Source organism: Megalops cyprinoides, chromosome 4 (genome assembly GCF_013368585.1).
Source record: "Megalops cyprinoides isolate fMegCyp1 chromosome 4, fMegCyp1.pri, whole genome shotgun sequence".
In the NCBI taxonomy this organism is placed as follows: Eukaryota; Metazoa; Chordata; class Actinopteri; order Elopiformes; family Megalopidae; genus Megalops; species Megalops cyprinoides.
The window spans coordinates 21988961-22009039 of NC_050586.1; the positions used below are offsets into that span (position 1 = coordinate 21988961).

Here is a 20079-nt window from a genome sequence, read left to right on the forward strand (position 1 = left end):
CGCGGCGTGCCTATCACACAGCCTCGCGCATCCACACGTCGAGATGAGTTGATGCAAGCTTCCTTGAGATAAATATACATAAATATATATCTACATATACTGATACACATATTTATTTATACATAAAGACTTGTGCCCTGGGACACGTTGCTGGCATCCAGGCTTACATACAATGAAAACTGTATGCTTGAGGGCAAGGCAATGCGTTTCATGCATTAAACCATTTTACAGGTAAATTTAGGGGAATGGTGAGAATGGAAAAATGCAAAGTGTGTTTGAATGGCACAATAAGACCCAAGAAGTAACTTGTGTCATATCACAGAGGGGAAGAAAAAAACTGAGAAAATGAGAGAGGCTCAAATAGAGACCCTTACAAAGCGGCTTACAAGTAGAGCTGCCCTGGAGTGTGTGAAGAATGCAATCAGAGTAAAACTAAGAATGAAATATGCTATAGAAATACCCACACCAGCAAGTGCTGACAGGGCAAAAGCATAGAGTGGTCGTTGAAGTGAGGTTTATGTGAAAGCCAGGCTTCGTGTGAAAGCTGAGGTTTGACACAGCATTTCTGCAGATTCTGTTTTGCGACTTGGGATGCCTGCAAGAAATCCCTGCACCTTGTGAACGCAACGGGTTTGGAAGTGTGTCGGAGGACACAACAGCGTACACTTACTGATGCACCACAGTGTTGATCTGTGGATTTGGTAAGTTGTCTCTACTGTAGCGATGGCTCACTGAGAGGCAACACCGAGACACAAAGTAGGCTGCTTTCAGCAGCTTACCAAACCGCATTCAAAAGGAACCTCATGATAATCCCTGTCACAACACAAGACAAATAAAACAGAATAAACTTAATGATGATTCATTTTGCGTAAAATTTTATTTAACTATACATCTTGCAAAGGGGTGCGGTATTCTGAAGCTGACTGCAGTAAATACACACAAGAGTTCAATTCCAAATTAGTGACTACTTTTTCGAGGAACGCTAATAAAAAAAACAGTTAAAAAGTTACATAATTTCTCCAGTTGTCATTAATGACACGCTGTTCTGATATTGCAGACAAATGATCAATACTGAAACTGTTACGTCTTATTTAAATGTCAATAGAGTCATATCTACACGGATGTGGAGAGACTGACATCAGCCAGCCTGTGTTCAACAATGGAGCAGAGAAGCCATCTGCATCAGACAGCCAGCCTCAGAAGGACGTCACCTCAAGTTGCGATTTGAGTGTTAAATTTCAGTGTTAAATTACTGCTCATATTACATGCTGATGACACCAGCAGTCCATCCAGACACCTCTCTCCACATGTTAATTGCACCATTCCTGTATAATGTGCAGTGCATACAGCACCTTCATGCTACGCTATCATTTGAAAAACAGAATAACACAGTTTAATCAGGGAATCACAAAGCTGGGAACCCACCTTCAGTTTAACTCTGGGAAAGGACTTATTGCAAGGTTCTTTTTTAAGTTGGGAAAACTACATGGTGCAGTTAATCCCCAATGAGTCAAACATTAAAAGTAATTGCATTCCTCATTTATTTTCACACATGTTCAGGAGCTCAGATGTGGGAAGAAAAGTGATTGAATGACGTGGTGTACTGCCACACGAGTCTTACGAATGAGTAACACGGAGCAGATGGACAGATGAACAGATGGATGTGGTTTGGAAAAACTACGCATTTTCCAATCCAACGGTTCAAAAATAAGGGAGAAAATGGACACCACTCATCCACTTTAAAAGGCAAGCTGCTATTCTTCCATATAGGATCGATCAATCTGTACCTTAACCCTGTGGGTCTTGGATTTAAGACCTGTTTATTCTCTCTCCAGAAGCTGCAGTTACTTGGAACACTGAGAAATTCCTCAAGAGAGGGCTCTTTGAAAATAGAAGGAACATCCTGCCAAAATACACAATGGAGCTGCTCTCTTTTTTTCAAGACAAAAGTGAAACCTCAATTCATTTCAGCTTTCAGCTGGCATTCTATCTCGATACCACACACTGATTCAGCCCATCGTGCCCGAGTTCATATTCTTTCTCTGTGGCTGCAGTCCAACAGTGACACCCCACACATTCCTGTAACCCTTGGCAGAGTGAGCTCTCCACACGTCACACATGCCAGGTCACCGTGGCCAACGCCGACTGCGTTCCGGCCATTGGCCTGCCGTCTGGGGGCTACCCTGCCTTTTCCTCACAGGTGCTAATTGCGAAGATACAACAATAGAAAAATTTATGACATATTCAGCTTCGTGTTATGGAAGGCTCCTGGAGTCATCCTCTGCCTGCCAGTTGCTTTTGTAGGGAACACTTCCGACCTGGGCAATACACTCTTCAACATACCACACGTGAAACTCTTCACTGTCATAAAGCCATGCTGGAGCGGAGCTCTACCTATGACAACCTAATTTATTCTAAGGCTTTAACATAAGCCTCAAAAGTCTCCAGTTTTGTGTGAAGGCTCACAGTGTAACACGGAGAGCACTGCATAGCTCTGACTACAAAACAGCTGTCCATCACTATGCTATTTCTTTTTAAAGCTAGTTAATGTAGGGTTTGACCAATGAAATATATATTAGAAGAATTCATCACAATTCCCACAAATTTAATTAATAATAACAAACACCACCTAACATACAACAACAATCTCTCCATTACATGTACACGTACATGCTACATCACATATAAATGTTTATATAGCAGACTATATGGACAAAACATGCAAGGAAATTCCATTTCCTTTACATTTCATCAGTCCTGCGTTTTCCAGTTTTTATCAGAAGTCAGAATTACTTTAAAAGCACCTCTGTTAGGTTGCTGTGAAATGAAATGCTCGTGCGCACAATCACAACGGCTGAGCGAAGCGCGGCGGCTGTCGAACAGTCAGTAGTGTTCAGTGACTGGACCTCACCAACCTAGAGAAGTAATATAAAACCGAAAAAAATACACTGCACTGAAATCAGCAAACAATCTGCGAGTTTTATTTCTTACTGCTTTTCCCTTTCAGTGTCAGCTTGCTCAGCGTTTAGTTAGACAGAGAATTTTATTTTTGTCCTGCAGATAGTGAACAACCACCGACTACTTTATACCTACATCTAGTCATTTAATAGACACTCTTATCCAGAGCGACTTACAGTAGTGCATGCAATGTGGTTGGGTAATCAAAATATACTGAAATACGAAAATATTAGTATAATTCTTCACATGAGGTGCCACTGTGGGAAATACTGCCACTATGGGATTAAGTGCAGTCAAAGGGCATACAGCCTTTAACTAGTACTGCACAACATTAAACGCCACAGGTTTGCATTGTAACAACGCATTTACACATGAGCATCTCTGAAAAGCTCAGAAACTCTCTTCCACGTGTTCACACCCCAGCCAGCATGCAGGCATAGACAAAATATTGTAGCTACAGCACTTAAAACAAAAAGATAGCTACAAAGTTCACAAACCTCAGTGACATCTTAAAACTGCAAAATTGTCTTACATTATAAAAGGACAGTGTTCTAAAGCAAAGAGACACCATGAGTATGTCATGAGTTCTGGCATGGAGTTTTACTGCTCTATTCTGAGAAATATTTCACCGTGCCATCTCAGCAGTTGAACTCAAGAGTATTTGATACTTATGTACTTTAAATGTACATATATACTTTAAAACATACAAGTCATGCTCTTATACCAATGTAGTTCTGACTTGCAGAGAGCAGCAGACATCACTTAATTATTATTTACAATTGCAAACAACTGCAGACTTTGCATATCCCTTCTGAAGTGAGTTTAATTGTGAGTGCCTGCCATTTGAAACACTGACAGTTCAGACGGCAGGCCCTGAATATTTGATGAGTTACAGTTATTGTTGCCACCCCTGCTGAATGTGAAACTCCATGCAAATAACCGCATGTGTGTGTGGTAAGGACAGCCATTCCATGCTAGTGCAGAAAAGCCAGCAGCAGCTCGGCGGCCGCTGCAGAAGTTGCAGAGGAAACCTACATGGATAATAATGAATTTCTGTGAAATCTGACAGCAGTTTATCTGTGACATTTATCTGGTTCACACACGCTGTCTTGAAAGTTAGGACTTCCCTACCATGAAGGTTCTCACGCACAAAAAGTTATCAGAGAGCGGGCAGCTTCCTCTTTCTGTGAAATAACCCGCCTGACGCTGCTATTGTAGTTCAGAGACATTGTCTGCAGTCAGATTTCTCTATATCCGCAGTGCTAAGTGCGTGAGGGTGCACATACACATGCACACACAGACAGACAGACAGACACACACACACACACACACACATGCGCACACATGCATATCTACGGCCGAGAGGCCAAAAAACAGGAAATGGCCCACACACAAACACAAACATGAACACAAACACAAACAAACTGGGCTAAAAACCACGCTGCTGCCCTCTCAATCCCCAGTAAAACACAGCACCAGCTAGAGACACTCAAAAGGGATTCACCACATTTAAATCCAGATATCGAAAAACACTGTGACATCGACACAATTCTCAAGAGATAAACTGCAGCTGCCGTTGCTGGTTGCCAAGGTGTCTAAGGTGAGGTTTGTCACCGGGGAGCCTTATCGATCACGCCGTGGTGGGACCAGCCGCCGCTGTACCATACGCTGTGTGTGTACGCTCCTCCTGATATCCTTCCTTTTAAGGCCATTTTCTCAGCCTCTGCTCTACAGTGAGCTGGGCTTGCCAAAATTCCAGTGCAGCGGAGCAGGGCCTCTGAGCACAGCGACTGTGTGTGTGTGTGTGTGTGTGTGTGTGTGTGTGTGTGTGTGTGTGTGTGTGTGTGTGTGTGTGTGTGTGCACGTGTGCACTGCATCGCACCATCATTGTGACCAGCGACACAGCTTTCAAGCAAACACAAATCCATCCCTCATTGGGCAGAGCCGAGAAAAACCGGACCTAATGAAAGGCAGCCGTCAGATCTGATCCAGATCTGCCTGTCCCTTCTGAAGTGGCTATCGCTTCTCAGAAAAACTGATGCTTAACAAATAGATCTGATGCCACAGATATGACCTCTTCCATCTCCTATGCAAATCTAATAAGTCATTGCAGCCACATATTTCTTTCTTTTTTTTTGCAATGGAACATTCCACCCGAAGAGTGTCACAACAGACTTTTCACTGCTTTACAACAGGGGACCTACAACATGGGAAACTTGCACAAGGTCATTGGAAAACAAAAGGGACCATTGAGGATCTAAGCTAATAAGATCAGTTTAAAAGAGGCCACCCATAAACTTCCACTTAGACCTCTACTTCGATATCTGAAACAAAGCTATACACCTCTGAGCAGCTCTTTAGGAATTCGCTAAAACTGCAAAACTCAATATAGGTTCATTTAAGCGTAATGGCCTACAGTAACCCAATAATGCGAAGCTCTTCAGTGGCAATACATAATGGAATGGAACGGCGCTGGCACACAGCTGGGCTTCCACCACAATGGTCTTACCTTTGGTGGGTCGAAGAGCTCCAGCTGGTAGCCCTCTCCCCCGAGCCCCTCTCGTGCCCTCCGCACCAGCAGCCTGCAGCGCTGCCAGCGTGGCTGCGTGTCTGAGATAGTGTCGTCCACCAGCAGGTACTTCAGGTGGCCTTCCTTGCAGCTGCCCCGGGCCTCCCCCCTCCGCCTCCCGCTCTGCGTGCGGAACCTGCTGGTGAACCTGTCAAACCAGCGGCCCGCCGGCGCCGGGGAGGCCGGGGGCGTGGCTGAGGGCGGGGTGGCGGGCGGTGTGGCGGACGCCGCCTCCGCGGCCCCCGCGGCGCCTCCCCTGTCCTTGGGGTCCGCCGGGCCGTCGGGCGGCGGCCTGGGCTGCTTCTTCAGGAGGCGCCACACGCTGCGGTGGATGCGGCTGACGGAGAAGTGCGTGACGTCGGGGCCGGCGGGGAAGAGAGGCGAAGGGGGTCTGTACCGTTCGGCGGCAGGGCGGGGGTCGGCGGACACCTCCTCCTGGCTCCGGCTGCGGGCGGGGCACGTAGTGTCGGCGGAGGAGCGCCGCAGCGGCCGCTCCTGCTCCCGGGGCGGCGGGGCGCCGCCGGCCAGCGGGTCGGCCTTGGGGGCGAGCGCGGCGATCACCGGCTGGGGGCACGGCCTCACCGCGTCCCGGTAGTCCAGCGCCCCCGAGAAGGACGTGATGCGGAGGCGGCCCGTCATGGGCGGGGGCAGGGGCGGGGGAGGGCCCTCTCCGGCCACCTCGCTGCAGAAGTGCTGCTGGAACAGGTCGCTGAACTGCTTGGAGAAGCTGTCGGGCGGGACCACATCGTGGTGCGGGCGCTCTCTGACGAAGCGCCGGTAGTGCTTGGCTAGTTCCCGGGCCGTGGCAACGGCATGCAACTCGCAGAACTCCTTCCAGCCGCGAGGCTGCGTGACAGAAGGTGCGGTAGTCCCTTGTTGGATAGTGTTGCCATTCATTGCAGTAACCAGCACAGCTGAGAATCACTGCGGGGTGAAAAGGAGAGAAGAGAGAAATATTAAAAAAGCAGCTGAAGGCTTTCGAGTCATTGAAGTTTTATTTGCTGGTTTCAGACTCAATGTGCTTTCACTCAAGGGTAGATATACAAAACCGGGGTTTAATCCGTGAGGCTAATTTACTCAGTATCAGCAGCTTTTCCAGGCAAGACACGAGAGAAGGACTTCATGGTTAACTGCTATGCCCTTAACCCCTCCATCTCCCATGCAAACAAGTGGGCGTAGGCTGTGAAGACCAAACAGCTTCTATCTGCTTTCCCTGGGTCTGTCTACTCTCACCCCACTGAATAGGGAACCAGCTGAAGGAACATCTGGAACCCGACCCTCTTTTTTTCCAGGAGCCTCTAAAGTAAGAGGGAAGATATGATTCATATGTTGACTCATACTTGTGTTAAGAACTGCTGAGGGAAAAAATTAACAAGAAGTTAATCAATTCTGATCAACACCTTTTCTGGTTGTGACAGGAAATGAACCAACAGGCCATGACTGAGAGTGCGATGTGTATCTCTTTTTTTTTTCCAGCCTCTGTGTTTTAGTATATACCTCACGTTAGTAACCACAAGAATCTGGAGTTTTTCCAAGGAAGTAAATCAAAATTCTGTCATCTTGAAAAGCACACATTGTGCAAAAAAAAACACAATTTAACACAATCTACACACCGTCTGTTCCATCCATGTTAGAATTTAAATCAGACATTCATCTGGTCAAAAATAAAAAAGTTAAAATGATGCCAACATCCTAAAAAGCGCTTTCTGTTTCAAGAATTGAAACAAAATAAAACTAATTCACAATTTGCAAGTTTAGTGGACATATGGGTAATAATGAAAAACAGAATATACAATAAACCCAAACTCCCCAACAAAAAGTTGGCCATGGGTATTAACACTGAACTGAAGTCATACAGAATACTTACATACAGAATAAAACCAGGCAACTGGGCCATGGGTCATATCTGCCCTCTTAGAAAATGACATAAAAAGAACATGGATTTGCAGTAAAATTTTTCAGCCTAAAAGCATATCAGTTTGATGACATATGCACCTGAAAACACTCAAACACCACACTACAGCATTACAATGCACAACAGTTTCAATGGATTTCAAATTCTAAATGTATAAAAGCTTCTTAGTGCTAATAACACTTCTGTAACTAAAGTGACCAACTAAAAATAGCCTCTGCTACATCCCTGCTGCCACAAAACAGTTCCCTACTAAGGGCAGAACTGAAACCGCAAAAGCAAGGCCTTTTCTCCTTGTTCCCCATCTTGAGAGCTCAAGTAGAAAAAAAACAACACTTATCCATTTCATTGACCACAAGCGGCTGCTTTCTTCATTAGTCAACCGTAAGTGACGCGGGTTTATGAGCAGCTATTATTTTCATGTGTTCCTGGGAGGACGGGAGCAGGGGTGAGTAACAATATCTAATCAAATCAAGTTCGGAACTTTTTACACAGTTTTAAAAAGAAAAACATTTATGAATGGAGCCTTTGATGTTGCTGTGAATGGAGCTCAGATTGAGGAAGTTTCTGCCTCGACCTTCTCTCAATGGATAACGCTAAGGTCTTCCTCTTTGAGGCAGGCCAGCCTCACACTGGCCCCCACTGTCTCTGCCTACACTTCCAGGAACCTGGAGATACAAAGGATAAGCCTGGGACTAGTCCTGCACAACCCACTGATTAGAGCAAACATGCCCCCTCCTTGACAAGTGGGGAAAACATGGCCTACACCCTAACACAGAGAAACCATTGCTGGGACAGGTAATCATGAGGTGAATTGCTCAGTTCTCATCTTTTTTTCCCCAATTTCATACAGAAACACCTCCCAAATTCATAGGCATTCTAGATCACAGCAATATATTTCTCAAAGGTCTGAGCACTTTGCTGCAAGGGTTCTGAATGGTGCTATCCTGTTAATAACTTTTTTATATTCAACCTACCATGCTGCAATGGGGGCATTCATACAGTCTATAAGAAGGAATATATTTTAAGACCCACAGTACTGACAACCAGGGGTGCGTTGACTGCACTCACAGCACAGCACGTGACCACAACCAGGGTCTGGTTATCTGCGGGGCTGGAAGTGGTAACCTACATTTAACAGAACAGTCTTCATTTACAAAAAAAAAGCAAGCGTTTCTGTGCACACGACAGGGGACGTCAGCAAGTGCGTGGCAGGCAAGCACGTGCACCAGGCGGACACGTCCCTGCCCCCCCCCCCCCCACCTCCCCGCCCCGTACACACACTCCTTCTGGCTCTCCTGCCCCCCTCGCTGGCCCCCCAGCTCGGTGCTTCTATCAGTGTCCCCAGCCCGGCGATGACTCAGCAGCCTCTGGTGCAGCAGGGCTCACTTCCTATCCTTCGGCCTTGTGCGCCGCGATCTTCTTCACCGGCTTTCTGGCTCGTCCAAACTCGCCCGCCGCCCGGCCGACGGTACCGCTGCCTCCGTCCCCCTCGCCCCCTCCGCCGCCCGGGCACTGCTGCGGCCGTGCCACACGTGCAGAACATCTCTGCGTCCCTTGTCCCCATGTCACTGCTCGGTATTATCAGCCCCCGCGGTGGAACCTGGCAGGGTGGTCCTATTTATATCTCTGCGCCGGTATCTGCACACGCACACTGCGCGTCGCGGCCTGTACCCCCGGAGCTGGCTGTCGCTGCGAGCGCATCTGCGGCACGCATCCCCCCCCCCCAGTGCCCCCCAAAAGCTGGATCTTTCTCCTGTTCCTTCCTCTGAGCTAGCAGAGACCGGAGTCACGAATTCCTCCCCCTGTGCAGAAAAATTTCGCTCGCTGTCAGCGCACTAAATCTCAGCCAGCCGAGACGCGATGATAAACTTGGCTCCCCTTCACTGTGGAGCGAGCAAGAAAACCCCAACATTTGGGCACGTCCATGAGACAGGGGCTGTAGTTATTTAGGCGCTAGAGTCTGACGGATTAAATCAATTTGGCAGCTGAGATACTATCAACCTCTGAGGGAAAGCAGTAGAAAAATAAGCCAGACTGTCTTCGGCAATGGATCCAAACAACCTCATTTGAAAAAACATTTGAAAAACATTAAAGCCCTCTTCACTTCATCAACACGCCGACACCAGCTCCATTACAAAACAAATAATATGTAGTTAGAAGAATCCCAAACGTGTGTGGCATGCATCACCTCTTATTCATGTATTTCGTGAACAAAAAATTATTGCAAAATACATTTTTTGACAAGATTTTAACAGCTATGTCACACATTTAATATGGAGATTCAGATTTATATAAATAAATGGTAATAGCTCATTCATTTTCCTCAAGGGCAAGTTAAGAAGAAAAGACAAGAGGACAGAAGGGAAACCAAAAAAAATTCTTGTGTTAAAAAAAGAAGCGCATTTGCCTGAGTTTCAGAATAAGCGGCCACAGGAAAGAGACCAGGTGGCCTGACTACTCTAACAGACAAGAGACTAAAGGGTGAAAGCACAGTAATGACAAGACCAAGAACAGGAAGCACTGCCCCTGCCGCAGATGAGCTACCTGCTGCGACATGCTTACGGCGCTGTCGTTTCTCACAGGGTCTTTCAGTGATGCAGGCATTCCTCACTCCTGCCCCCAGCGCACTGAACTGAGATCAGCGCCCCTCAGGCGCTCAGGAGGTCAGCTGCTGATGTTGTTGTGAGAAATGAGCGAGGGGTACGATTTTGAGCCACAGACCCTCACAGCTTAAATTTAGCACGTTATTTCAAAAAAGAACAAACCATCTGAAAACTAAATGACCAAAATTTTTCAGTGAACCCATTTGTTACAGAAAATTTAGTAACTCAAATGATCAATGACTTCCCTGAATTTTGAAATTATGAAAATACTCATAGTAAATCTGAGATGGCAGTAAGATACTATTCACAGTTACAGGTACAGGTCTCCAGCTATAAACTTGTTGACCAAAATATCTCAATATTTACTACAACATAGCAATTGAATACGCTAAAGAAGAAAACTGTACTTTTTCTGTCACTCAAAGGCACAAGACCTTCAAAATCCAGCATTGTTCTTACACTTGTGCGTTAGACTACATGGTACTCTTAAACACATCACACCAATAGCTAAACAAAATGAAGCCATTACTACAGAAGCACAGCCGAAACACTCATGTATAACAATTTCCTGGCTTTAAGGAGGAATAAAGCTGGGAAGCACTAACACAATGGGCCAACAATGTGAATTCACTCTGCAGAGAGAGAGAGACAGTGAGAGAGAGGAAGTGGGAGAGGGAGTGGGGAAGAGAGAAAGAGTGGCCTACAGTCTGGCCAGTTAACAATGGGGGGGGGGGGGACAGAGAGAACAGAACTGTGTGGTACAGACTTTGCTCATGAGATCATTCCCTCATGACTTTGCACCAGGCGGCCGTATTCTAAACCCTGGGGAGGGCTGAAGAGAGACTGGTTTCAAAGCCCTTCGGCAAAAGAGGTGGATGGGACTGGCAGATATGAAAACAGCAGAGGAAAGCCATTCAGTTTTGCACTACAACTCTGAAAAATTAAGCAGTGGCTACAATTCACAAGCAAAATGCATCCTGAGCATGGGAGATACTCCTGGCAGGAAAATCCTGGCTAAGCCTACTGTTGTGGGAGGAAAGCACCGGTAGAGTGACGCTACAAAACCACACATCCACAATGGCGAGATAACCAATGCTCCATCTGCTTTCAATGGGAGCCCGCGGCTCATCTTGGCTAGGTGTACATTCTGAGCTCAACCCGAGATTGCAAGGTCAGTGGCATAACAACTTTAATTTCTTTCCCCACACGATCTTTCAACACCAGCCCACCATCGATTTGTCACCCTCACACCATCTCGGGGTCCATATCTCATGCGGCGAAGAAGGCCAAAACGCAACTTACGCGGAACTGCACCACTGGATGGGAAGGGCGTGAAACCAGTGGAGCCTCACCACCACGGCTGGAACGAAAGAGCCACCCGCGTGCGACAGTAACAATCATCTGCGCCCCCCCTCTCCCTCTCAAGGAAGATTCACCATCGCCAGCTCTCCCGACGTGCTCCTCTTTGTGCAAAGTTTGGTGCGGCCCGTCAAATCCATTTCCTGTGCGCGGTGCTGGTTTCTTGCAGTCTCTCTCTCCCTCAGATGCAAACAGCTCGGAGCTCGCGGGATGGGCAGAAAGAACAAAGCGATCGGAGAAGAATGAGACCGGCGGCCCATCCTCGCAGAGGGGTGCAATTTTCCCCCAGCCTGTCCCAACACGTCCCGCCACCCTCCTCCCTTTCTGGTGCTCTGTGCGGTCACGCTTGCATTCATACAAACAGCCACCACAGCCTCCATTTCTGCACCTCAGCCCCGACTAACACGAACTGATGCTTTCCTGGTACCCAGATACAGGGCAACAAGCCACACTGTTGGTCCTACGCACCCTGGACCCATGATCTGTACAGCTGGGTATTTAATGCAAAAATCAGCTTGCCTGGTTAAGTGGAAACAAACAGTGTTACACTGCCCCTCAGGGCTAGGGTCCCCATACCACTGTCCACGGAGTAGGCCGGCTTTTATGGCACAAACCAAACGTGTGCTCATTAAGCAAATGCAGCAGTCAATGAATCTCAACATGGGAAAGAGTGAAAAGCCACTGTTACACTAAACCTTTGGCCTAATGTTCACGCACAAAAATCTCAACTCACCAGTATTATCAATGGCACAAAATACCTCTTTCACAAGGTCATCTGTGTTTGCCACCAATCATGTGTGCGCTGCTTCACTGCATGGGGTTGAGCAGGATTCTCTAAAGGTACATCATCAGGAACTCACTCTCTGTCTCTCTGTCTCACACTCACTCACTCACTCATTCGCACACACGCACACACATACAAAAAGCACAACATACATGGGCAGTTTCCCATTTCCATGGTCTCACCCCAACCCCCATCGCTCCTCTTCTCTCTCCCCAAGACAGGCAAGACAAAACCAAAAAAAGAAAAACAGAAAACACCGAGAGCACAAGCCACACAAAGTTTTTTTCTCTCTCTCTCCGAACAGCAACCCTGTCAGCCAGCCCTCATCTTAACACTGCCTGTGTTCGACTAGCTGGGGAGAGTCTGGTATCACTGAGTCACATCACAACACACTGTTCCCAGGGGGAGGGTCCTCAAGGGCTTAGGGGGGCAGCCTTTTTCTACATAACACTGCGAGAGTGGGCCTTTTTTTGGTTCAGCTTTTTTGCGTTTCCTTCTCTGTGTGGAACCCATGCAGTCCATACAGCTGCAAAGAGATGCATTCTGGGAGCAGATCCCACCCCACTCTCAGTCACATTTTACAATAATATTTTAAAATGCTGCTGGCTAACATCCAGCAGTGTTTATTTCTAATTCAATGATTTGCACACACAGCAGTACAAACAATGGGGCAACTGATACATGTTGTTAGTATAATGGAAATTAAATTAGGAAGATTATTTTTATTTGTAATTGGGTTGAGATTGCATTACTCATTTCACTGCAAACATTTCACAGTCTGTTAAAACTGGGCTAACTGCAAAAAACATCAAATGAGCTTTCAGTAACAAAAAAGGGGCAGACTAGATGCAAGAGTTGCAAAAAAAGATCAAATTCAGTTTGGAAACAGTGAAATGTTTCAGCTCTTTTCCATCAGTATGACTTCATGACTGCCCAATAAGCATAACCGTCCAAACAATTGGCTAGTTAGAGCAAATTTAGGCTACTGAATGCTGCGTGGCACTTCAGAGAAGACTGGCACAGAAACCAAAATGAGGCCTAACCAAGCTGTAAAAATCCCAGCCCAAAACAAATTGCAGCCTGTGATAATCACACAGAACCTTCCATCAAGGGTAAAATCTAATACTGACCTCATAAATACAGTTCTGCGCGATCTGTCTTGCTAACCAAGGAAGTATGCCACTTCTGATCACCATAGGAGGTGAACTTATATATTATTATGTTTAATGGAATACTGATAAAACTGTAATTACTACAAATAATGGCAGACATGGACTCTGATCTTCCTATTCCATTTGAACATATACATGTGAGCACATGCAATCAGTAACTTCTCATCACAAGAATCATGATCACAGAAAGCATTTGTTCTCAATTGTAAAATGGAGTTTGACATTTAGTAATTAAACTAGAATGAGTGAAGGCCTATCTGATATCTGTAGCTTTCTTCTGAATTATTTTTAGTAAGACATTTTAAAGTGGGCAACAAGCTTGCTAGCTAATAAAGTAAGATAATTTGTGCTTCTTTAAAAAAATGAAGCACATGAATATGATGAATATTTTGCATAATACCAAGTGGATTAGTTACACAAGAGATCAAGATCAGCATGTAAAAACAAGGAAATGTATCAGTCACTTGACTAATGTCAGTGCTGATGTAGAGAAAAAATCGTTTCTTTCATCCTAAATCCTTCAAACATCTGGTCTTTTCAAATGGTCTCTGAGTTTTTCTGACAAACATGTGGGTGGAAACAATTAACCTCTGCTTTGCTGGAATAATTATGCAGAAAGGACAAAGCAGACAAATCTATTAGACTGGCAGATACGAAGCTTTAAATAGCTTACAAGAAACAGCATGCTTTGCTGTATATTATGTGAAGCAAGTTTCTCAAAAGGGGATCCTTGGGAGCTTTCGCATCACGTTAAGTGTTGTGAAGTTTTGTCTTGTGAAACAGAGCCGCTTTGTGAAGTCAGTCTAGTTTCAGTCTCAGAGTGACTAAGCCAAGCCACAGCTTCTAGGTCAATTTCTCTAAAGCCTTTCAATCACACACACACACACACACACACACACACACACTGATGCATTTGCATCTTCACAGTTCTTTTTACTAGAAACCCTGGGACACTCTACCAAAGTGTGAAAAAGAGGCAATACATGTCACAAATATTTCCATGTAATGAGGAAGCACTAGCAATCTGCTGTCCTTCAGCCTTCTTGCTAACTGAAGGGTGAATTTTAGCTGGTGAACCTCTAGACCTTTAAAACTTTGGCTCTTTAAATTGCACGTGTTACGATAGGATTCCACTACTAGCACATGGCTCCATTTCAGTATCAAAGATGTATACTGGAAACATACACTGGAAATAGTCAATGAAGCATGTCTCTAAAACTACAGAACAAATGTTGCTGTGAGTAGTCACAGCAAAATGAATTTCTCAACTTTCAGCAGCTTCTCAGTTTCTCTCCTGTGTGCCAATTTGGTGTACGCCTAGAAAGTACACAAAAGAACACACAAACTGCCCTGGAGTTAATGACCAATTTCTTCATTCTCCTGAACAAACTCTGATTACATCTGGACCATTTTAAAAGATACCTAGAATTTTAAAATAACTAAACCAAGGTGCTGAGCCCTCTTTGCCCAACACAATATAGAAACCTTACTTCGACATCCGCGCAGAACACAGAAAACATAAATGTACACGTACAATGTTGTCTTGCTAACTATTGTTAGACAATATTATTAAAAGATATGTATTGAAGGTAACTATACAGCAGAATCAAGACACTTTCACATTGTCCCCATAATGGTGTATTGTGTTATAACAAGGGAGTGATGCCTAAATCCTAATTGTGAAACACCATAGGTTATGTGGCCTTGGGGCACATAAGGTAATCTGTCAAAATATTAAATGAATAAAATCCAGATTAAATGCCTAAATCTGATATACATTCTTAAAAATACAAATTACTTAAGTTTCATACATGCAATTAATATATAGTAGAAAACATCTTACTATTATTTTACAATGTATACCACAATACTCTACGCACATGTAATACTGACAACAAAGACCACAAGGCAATCTTTTCTGGAAGCCCAGTTACACCCCCTGAACAAGATAACCTCAAAATATCATGTAATACTGTTGTAAAGAACTAGCATGTTATCTCACTGTGGAGATACAATGGTTATTGAACCACAGACCTTTTACTACCGGCTATGCTAACATGTTCAGAAGCAATAAACTTTCTTGGTTTCACTTTTGGATACCAAAGTTCAAAAGTGTAGATGTCAAACTGAAAACAGATTTCAGATAGATTTCAGATAGGAGTGTCCTGCAACATAAAATAAGTATACAGCACCTAAATTTTGTCTAATCCAAGTTTTGTGTGTTGGTGTGTGTGTGTGTGTGTGTGTGTGTGTGTGTGTGTATGTATGTATATGTATGTATGTATGTATGTATGTATGTTTGCGTCAGAGAGAGACAGAGAAGTGGTTAAGGAATTGTCCTTGTAACCAGAATCTTACATGTTTAAATCCCATGTTTGACACTGCCCTGGGTAGGTAAACTATCCATATATTTATATTTGCTTTACCCAGCAGTTGTACCGTCACCGATGCCTAAGTACGTAACCCCTTACTATCCGGCAAAAATGCTAATCATAAAACAATGCAGCCTATATGCACCAACCTCGCCATACAATACCATACATGCAATTCACCACAAATATTGAAAAGCCAAATAGGATATCTGCGCCCTAGATATGTTCGAAATGCTCAATAGCATGACCAACTTGGTGAAGTCCTCATCTGACCCATCTTGCTAAGTGTTCATAATGGGAAAACAGAATACCACGAGCAAATGGTGACACGCTAGTTAGTAACCTGAAGGCTAGCACAAAAATCGTCATGAGTTAGCAAGATAGCTCATCATTTCTTGACAGCTAGACAATTTATTTCCTTCTGATGATGCAACTGTTGTAATAACCCATGTCTCACTGATCAAACTAACCACCTAAACGGCCCTTTAAATCAGCTTATAATTGTTGAATTACTTGACAAGCGTGATGTGCAAGCGGCGTTTACAAGTTTTCCCACAATTAGAGTTACTACTGAAGCGTTCTGTCGGATAGTTGTGATACAGCAACATGCCATGCAGCGGAAGGTCCTCACTTCTGTATTTTCACACTTTGGGAACGACTCCACACGGAGTACGCGACTTGACAACACGCACTCCAGTTCCCCGTTATCTAGCAAGCGCAAAAGCCATGATGGCCCCCACACGCAGGGCTTTCAACTTTAAAGTAAGAACTTCTCCTGTAACGACACAATAATGTAAGAAACTACGATCTGCTTGGAGACTTAAATAAAAGGAATTTACCTGCCAGCCCAAATGCCCGTTACTTTCTCTCTCATGTTGGATGCGTGCGACAAGCCTTCGCAAAGTTTCAGGAAGGAAACCAAGGCGCGGAAAAAAATGCTTCACTCTCATCATTTCCGTTGTCAAAAAATGTGCTGCAGCCGAAACCCATGATGTGCTGTTATTTTTCTTCGAGACAGTTAGGCAAGATCGATGTGGAACTACACTTATTTATAAACTGGTCCCATTTGCTTCTTTTTTCTTGCCATCAACTCCGTACGAAGTTATAACCTTGTTTTAGTTTAGCTAGGTGGCTAGCTAGCTAACCGCTTGCTTTACTAAGGCGAGCGAACTGGTGTCTCGAAGTGTTTCAGGAACTTAATTCACACCCGCACAACTGTGGCAATTTGGAAAGAAATAAATAGACGCATGCATTTCATGTACCTATTTTACTAGAGAGTTGTCACACAACAGGCAAACCAATCACACGATACACTAGCTAGCTGCCTACTTTACAAGAGACCTTACGTGGTCCTAAACTGACCCCTACCTGCAAGATCATGCATAATGAATGTGCGTTCAGTGCAGTGCAATGTTTCAACAAAATGGCTAGCTAATTTGTTACGTTGTTAACTTATAAACGAACAATTCCGAGATACTGACTTTTGAAACGCATTCAGAGCGTAAATAAATGCAATCAACTTGGAGAGGGCTCACGTCAGCCACGTCTGTAATTTGGGAGGTACCCAGACAGTAAACACCTGAGCTGCAAGTTAAATACGTTACTTAACTCTGTAAATTTTACATTACGCTAGAGCAACAAATACACCTTCATTAAAAGTAACAGTAAAACATCATTATTATTTAACATTTTGTATTTTTTCGATGCCAATAATTTTCCTCTTGGCAACGTTTGGTTTTGAATTCTTGCTTGGATAAGTTATATAGTTACTTACCTGCGTTGTGTAGGTCTCGACAGCGGCATCTGGAGGTCTCGTTGTGCGAAAATGGCTTAATTATTTAGTTAGCAGGTAAAACCAATAGTGGTCATGAGATTTTGTTACTTTATTCCAATATATCCATTGTATGTTAGAAGGTTCTTCAGAACAAACATTACGAATATGAATAACGTCATGTAGCGCAGTTCTATCTTGGCTTGTCGCTAGCGAGTCTATTGCATGTTTCATTCCTATCAAGTTAACCAGCTAACATTGACTGTCAGCTGCTGTAGTATCGATTACTACAAAATTAAAACAATATTATAGTTAACTAGAACTAAACAAAGTTAGTTAAACACGAGAGGAGAAAACGGGAATTGCGCCGGACAAAAGAGTTACCCTAAAACTTAACTGTCTGACAGGATACCATGTCTACCAGAAGGTGGTAGCAAGGCTTTAAGAAAACTTGACGCCGCCATCGCATTGGATTTGGTAGACTCACGCTGCCCATCACCTGTAAAATTAGGACTTTTGAGCTGTTGCCCGAGCAGATGACTCTTCCCCCATGGCCATGCCATAAGTCGCTGCTCTACACTAAAAACCTCCATGTGGTCCCGCCATACAGCGGCGAATGAAACAAACTTTGCCAGAGCGATCGTCCTCTGATGCTTGGCTAGTCCTTGACTCGTTATCCTTGTATTTCTCTTCCGCTCGCTCCGACAACGAGACTGTCTGTTGGACAGCTCTACCGGTGCTTGCCAGCTAAAGATTAACCTGCAGTTTTAGGGGAAGCAGGTAGTACTGAAGTAATAATTAAACAGACAAGCTCAACCGTTATTTGCATTATTTTTTTATTTTTATTGGTTGGTTTGCTAATACATTGTAATATCCACAGAAACTCCCAAGAAGTTTCTCCATTCAATGAATGCTTTGAAATTTTAGATTACAACAGCAAGGAGACTGGCCATGTTCCATCTTGTTCCTTTGATCCACTGGTATGTCAATGTATCCAAAAGATTATTCCATTCCAGTACTATAGTTTCAGAATACTCTTTATTTGAGCCGTTAAGCTCTCATCTCTTTCGTGTGAGACACTTTCCAACAGTCCTCCTATCTTGTGGCTGCTAAATGTAATAATGGTGTTGTGGAATTTGATTAATCTCCATGGCAGAACCAAATCTGTTTTCTGAGCCTTACACTGATGATTTAGATGATTTTGCACAGTCCACTGAGTGCTTAAAAGTCTAGCCAAACTCTACAGGCTTGTGCTGTCAAGATTTCAGTTCACCGATAGAGAGAAGGCCCCATACAGAAGTCCTGAAATCAACAATATGTTAAGAACTCCTGACAGGATCTCCCTGTTTTAAAAACTGAAACAGAGAAATCTTTAGAATAAACAACTTTTGTAACATTTCATTAGTTAACACCAAAGCCAAACTTTAACTGCAATGGCAGCTGTGGCAGGCTGAATGTTTCACTTTTAAAAGTGTCTTCTGTGTCGGTCAGTTCTCTTAGGCAAAAAGCTGTGTTGAGGGTTTTTCCCCCACGATACACAACAGATGAGTACTAAAAGAAACCTCCAGGGTTTGTAGAGATGGCCAGTGTTCACACCCCAAAGTGCCAACATGTTTGAACATGCAAAATGTATGTCATTCCCAAAATCTGAAGCACAGTACCAGCTCATCCATGGTGAATCACTGACCTAGGCCTATAACACTGAATAAAAAGTTATAAAGTGACATATATATAAAAAAAATCAGCCTATTTTTCTTTCACAAAATTCCAAGTCGCTGTCTCCAACTGCATGTACCATCACCAGCAATCACTCCATACTGTCTGATATATGCAGGCTGAAAAAGATCAATAAAATGCACCTGCAATGTTCTCTTTCTGAACTCCACAAAGCTCATTTGTAATAAAGTATTATGATAGCTGATAATACAGAAGATAGTTCAGGTGTATGATACAGTACAATAATATGGAAAGCATGCAAACATTTCTGTGTGGGTTTTGCTGGCTAAACTAGCCCTTGTCACATAGCAAATTGTAAGTAAACAATATGTGGCTTTGGCAGAACAGAAAGGCACAGTTATTAATGAAAGGAATTCCCTCTCTGGTGCATTCAGACCAGTAGAGTGCCCACTCCAGATCTGCAACCAACAAAATAAACTGTGTTGCTTTAAACAAAGCAGCACTTGGATTATCAAGTTAAAATCTATAAGATTTACATTCAGATTCTTTTCATGGTGTGCACACAGCTTTTGCTGCAAGCTACCTTTTCAAGCAGTTTGCAGCAAATGTTTGCAGTGAAAAACAGTTGAAATTTTCATGCTAGCAAACACTTGTGAACATTAATGCTGCTGGAAACAACTTGGCTGCCTCTGTACACAATCTGCAGGTCACAGAAACGTAAGCATTCACTTGTATTCATGAATGTGTATGATTCAAAACATGTATCATAACCATTTTGGTTACATTTAGTGTTGGGGATCTGGTACAAAGCGATAAGAATGGCATCAGCATATTTTTTAAAAAGTAACAAAACAAAAAATAATTGTAATTTGTAAAGTGACAGACTAGTTTCTTCCTTG

The 20079-nt window shown here is 43.9% G+C and overlaps 1 protein-coding gene across 3 annotated transcripts in view; it reads right to left on the minus strand.

The window, feature by feature from the left end:
• sh2b3 (SH2B adaptor protein 3) overlaps window positions 1-16636 on the minus strand; it is a 40821-nt gene extending 24185 nt beyond the window's left edge. The window contains exons 1-2 of one of the 3 annotated variants that reach the window (XM_036527498.1): window positions 16572-16636; window positions 5468-6451 (exon numbers count right to left, since the gene is read on the minus strand). In XM_036527498.1, coding sequence (XP_036383391.1) covers window positions 5468-6424 — 957 coding nt within the window. In that variant the 5' untranslated portion in view covers window positions 6425-6451; window positions 16572-16636. Of the gene's footprint in view, window positions 1-5467; window positions 6452-12137; window positions 12185-12340; window positions 12505-16571 lie in introns of those variants that run through there. The other 2 variants (XM_036527499.1, XM_036527500.1) reach the window with 2 other exon arrangements.
• Window positions 16637-20079: the final 3443 nt, after the last annotated feature.